This window comes from Myzus persicae, unplaced genomic scaffold (assembly GCF_001856785.1).
Source record: "Myzus persicae strain clone G006 unplaced genomic scaffold, MPER_G0061.0, whole genome shotgun sequence".
Taxonomy (NCBI): domain Eukaryota; kingdom Metazoa; phylum Arthropoda; class Insecta; order Hemiptera; family Aphididae; genus Myzus; species Myzus persicae.
Window position 1 is genome coordinate 27,694 of NW_019100511.1, and position 4,772 is coordinate 32,465.

At 29.8% G+C, this 4,772-nt stretch overlaps 1 protein-coding gene across 1 annotated transcript; it reads left to right on the forward strand.

Annotated features, from left to right (window-relative positions):
- The first annotated feature begins 1,722 nt into the window (after positions 1–1,722).
- Positions 1,723–3,093, forward strand: LOC111029259 (E3 SUMO-protein ligase KIAA1586-like). Its single transcript, XM_022308221.1, has one exon. It carries the CDS (start codon positions 1,822–1,824, stop codon positions 3,070–3,072), a length of 1,251 nt encoding a protein of 416 aa, XP_022163913.1. The 5' UTR covers positions 1,723–1,821; the 3' UTR covers positions 3,073–3,093.
- The last annotated feature ends 1,679 nt before the right edge of the window (positions 3,094–4,772 follow it).

The following is a 4,772-nucleotide window of genomic DNA, read 5'->3' on the forward strand; positions in this document are numbered from 1 at the left end:
CAATGACATGGGGGAAAGTATATGCAAAGAAAGTTTAAACGATAACGATACACAAATTGAAAAGAATAATATAATTGAGATTGACAGCGACACTAATAGTGAATTTGATTTCAACTGTGAGCAGTGCTCGAATTGGGGGGGGACGCAGGGGGACGGAGCTCCCCTTCAAATTTTAATTTTTTTTAGCGTACCCCTTCTTATATTTTTAATTTGAACGGGGGGACGGTACGTCTTACGTGTAAATTATTATTGAAAAACTTATAAAACGTTTATTTATAGATATTTATTATGTATTATCAATTTGAAAAAAAATATGCGATAAATTGTAAATTTCATTAATGATAAAAATCAAAAAAAAAAGATAATTTATTATTATAATCACGGACCACAGACTATAAATCTTAGTCAGTTATTATAATACAGGCTTACATATACTGATATACTAATAATGTGTATAAATAATGTATATTATATCGAGATTAAGATTAAAAATTCATGTTATCGGATGGTCGGTAACACTGTAAACAGTACCTATGTAGTTCATAATATCTATGTCTAATAATAATTATAGCATTATTGTTATGCTCATGAGTTGAGGTCGGTGTTTATCGATTATTGTTTAATTATAACATTTCTTTTTGTACACTACTGCAGTACTGCTTATCAATTGTATAATATATAAGATCTACGAAGACTAGAATATTCTTGTATTCATGATAAAATCTATGACTGCACTGCCATCCACAAGATAATAAACGTTGGTTAATTTATGACATGTGTTTAATAAATTATTGTACTTACTAAAGTGTACTGTATACTTACTAGTAACTAATAAGTAAAAAGTAAAAATGGCTTCTAAACCAAAAAAGCTTTGCAAATCCGGTATTTACTCTTATTTTAAAGTAAGTACCAAGTTAATTGGCTAAACTAAAACTTTATCATTATTTATATTTCATGAAAATGTATTACTATATTTTTAAATTGTAGAAAACCAATGAAAAACAAAAAGAAGAAAACACATATGTTGAATCCCTTGATGATGATCTTGGGACAAATGAAAATACCAACATTCAGGTATTATCGATTAAAAATTTTCTCATAATTTGATTTTTATATTTCTATAACTTGTTAAAGATTTATTAATATTTTTTATACCACTAATAAGAGTCAAACGGCATGACATATTTTATTAAGATAAAATGTCAATCCGGTATTTAAATATAAAACATTTTTGCTATTGCTATTTTTATTTGCTTACTTTGTAATTAAAATAATAGAATGAGCATCATGTGACAATTATAAGGCTTTTGCATTTTTTTTATAAATGTATAATATTAAGAGTTTTCAATTTAATATTTCTTTTTTTCATTTTAGGTTGAAGTTGATTCAGTTAAAAGAAAAGTATCAAAAGAAAATGAATCAAATAATATAGCTATTTCTGAAGAGGATCATCAGGTTTGTAAAGTAAGACTTTGTACATATTACAATTATTATTAGTTAGGTATTTCAAAAAAATGTATGACCAATTTACTAATTTTGTAAATAAGCAGCATAACTGAGTGAAATGGTCACTCATTGAAATTGCACCTTAGGTATAATTGCACCCCTGGCAAATGCCTTGTTGCCAGCACCTAGCTATGTCTCTGATTCTGTTTAAAAATTTTAAACAAGTAAATAAAAATAATTACACATTATTAAATAAATATAAGTAGGTACTTATTATGATTTAAATGTTTAAATTAACATTATTTGGACCTTTTTTTTCTAGTTGTATAATTGCATAAAATTTGTTGTTATTTACAGGAATTGGAACCAGATTTAATGTTGACTTCTTTTAGAGAAAAACCAAAATGTTGGGATGACAAACAATTAAAATATTTCACAGATGAGTACCCTTGGCTTTATTTTAAAGAGACTAAATTAGGTTGTCTTATTTGTAAAAAAGTAAATTTTAATTTAACAACATGTCATGGGGCACATTCTTCTAAAGAATGGATAAATGGTGAGGTGGGCGCTGTAGGAACTGATGATAGTAAAATGAAAGCCAATTTAAGAAAAAAAATATGTAAGCATAAAAACTCACAAGCTCATTTAAAAGCCCAACAAATTATTGATAAGGGTTCATGTGAAGTTTTACCTGGACAATTTTCCAAACTTTCAAGTTTAGAACATGAAACTACTAGAAAAGTTTTCAGAACTGCTTACTTTATAGCAAAAAATCAACGACCATACACAGATTTGCCTAAACTTGTGGATTTACAAACCGTTAACAGTCTAAATATGGGTAGAATTCTTCATACTGATAAATCTTGTAACAGTATAATTGAACATATTTCAGTAGAAATTAGGATTAAGATTTGCAATGATATCATTGAAAATCAAAGAAAATTTTGCATTATTGTTGATGAATCCACAACATTAAGTCAAAAAACAATGTTGGTTATTTGCCTAAGAACTGTAGTTGGACCAAATAATGAAGTCATAACTTTTTTTTTTGATATCATTGAACTAACAAACACATCTGCCGATTCAATCAAAAACGCTATACTAACAAATCTTTCATCTCATGGACTCAACAATAATTTTCTAAAGTTAAATCTCATTGCATTTGTGAGTGATGGCGCGTCATCAAAGTTGGGTCGAATTGCTGGTGTTGGAGCTCAATTAAAAAAAATGTACCCGAATATAGTTATTTGGCATTGTTGTAATCATAGGTTAGAACTCGCTGTATGTGATACCTTAAAAGAAGTTAGTGGTATTAATAATTTTCAACTGTTCATTGAAAAATTGTATGCTCTGTATCACCAATCGCCAAAAAACATGAATGAGCTTCATATGTGTGCTGTATCTTTGGAACATAACTTACAACGTATCGGGAAAATTTTTACAATACGATGGGTTGCATCAAGTGAAAGGACAATAAAAGCTGTATGGAACAACTTTCCAGCACTATACCAACACTTCACAACTGCTGCCAATGATGGTTTAAGAACTTCAAAAGAAAAGTCAAAATACTTGGGACTTAAAAGACATTTGGCGTCAATAGAATTTGTCACCAATCTTGATAAGTAAATTTTTTATTTTGGATTTAAATTGAATTAATTATAATCTAAACATGTAATTTAATTAGATTTTTTTCTGTTATGTTATAGGTATAATGTATGACGCCTTATGTGAATTAGCTGACTTGTCTACATCACTCCAAAATAGAAGTCATACATTGACTCAAGCAAATTGTTGTATTCAACGTATAATAATGGTTTTCGACTCAATGGCTGAAAATTATGGTCCTAAAACAAAAGAAGCTATTGATTCATGTGAAAAACAATTATTTAAAGACATTCCACTCATTACTAACAAAGCTATACCAAAGATAAATCCATTGCAGTTTTTTAGAAGTCTATCTAATAACTTACGAAGTAGATTGTTCACAACACAATCATCAAACGTATCTATGCAAGGTAATGAGTTTAAAAATATATACACTCAATTACTTAATGACTTAGATGTATTGGACCCAAAAAATTGGCCAGATCAATTTGATATACAATATGGCGACTCTGCAGTAAGAAGATTAGCCAATGTGTTTCAAGTTGATGAAAGATCTGCGATAAATGGATTTCGGGAGTTTAAAGATCTCAAGGATAGTTCAACAGTTTTAGATTTAAGACCATTATTAACTGCAATTAAAACTGTAGCAATATCATCCAGTGAATGCGAAAGAGCTTTCAGTTCAATGAACAATATAGTTACTACTAAAAGAAATGCTTTGAACCCGACAAGTATTTCTTCTCTCATGTTGATTAATTGTGTAGGGCCACCAGTGCACATGTTTGTACCTGAGCCTTATGTTGTATCATGGATACAGAAAGGCAAACGATGTGCTGATGAAGTTAACTGCCCTAAACGACAAAATATTGAAGTGAACCATTCATATGTAGAGCTATGGAATATATTAAAAATTTAAATAATGTATAAAATATGTTAAAATAAAATAAAAGATTTGTTTGTAATTTAATAATATTTATTTATTGTTGTAGTGTAACCTTTGTTTAATTTTAATGATTGTTTGACTTGTGTTGAAAATACTACATGGGGGGTGTGGGGGGCGAAGCCCCACACGGGTTAGTTTGGTTTAAATCATTGAGTGGAACGCTAAATTTTTATAAGTCCTTTAGCACCCCTTCTATTATATTTCCAATTCGAGCACTGCTTGATATATTATGGTATAAGCATCATAATATGCACAATAGGCATATTATCATGCTTATAGACGTAATGATGTGACATACGTTACAGTATCAAACCTGCAACTGATATTGATGATTTTGACGCAGACATTGTTCGAAGAACGGTACACGAATTTTATGATCAATGTCAGTTTCCCACATCACAAAAAGTTTTAACTGTTTATCAGCAAAAAGTGAAAAATTATAAGGGATCTAAAATTTCCATGTGGCGCATTCTTAAATCCTTACATTTTAAGTACAAAAAATGTAATGATGGCCGTCGTTTTCTTATGGAACGAAACGATATTGTTGCCATGCGTGTCAAGTTTTTAAGGAAAATGCACGACTTAAAGCAAAATAATGATACTCGTCCGGTCGTATTGCCATATTGCCATAGACAACGTTACCGTAGACAATTGGAAACGTTGTGTTGATCATTGCGAACGTCTTCAAAATGAAGACTATATTAAAGAAGGATTCAGGGACCAGATTTTAGAGCCAAAAGTTTTGACAATTAACCCAGAAGACAGCAGCGAAAGCGAG

Bases quoted from the DNA above. Each gene is read 5' to 3' on its own strand.
- LOC111029259 (XM_022308221.1), top strand. From the start codon at position 1,822: ATGTTGACTTCTTTTAGAGAAAAACCAAAATGTTGGGATGACAAACAA.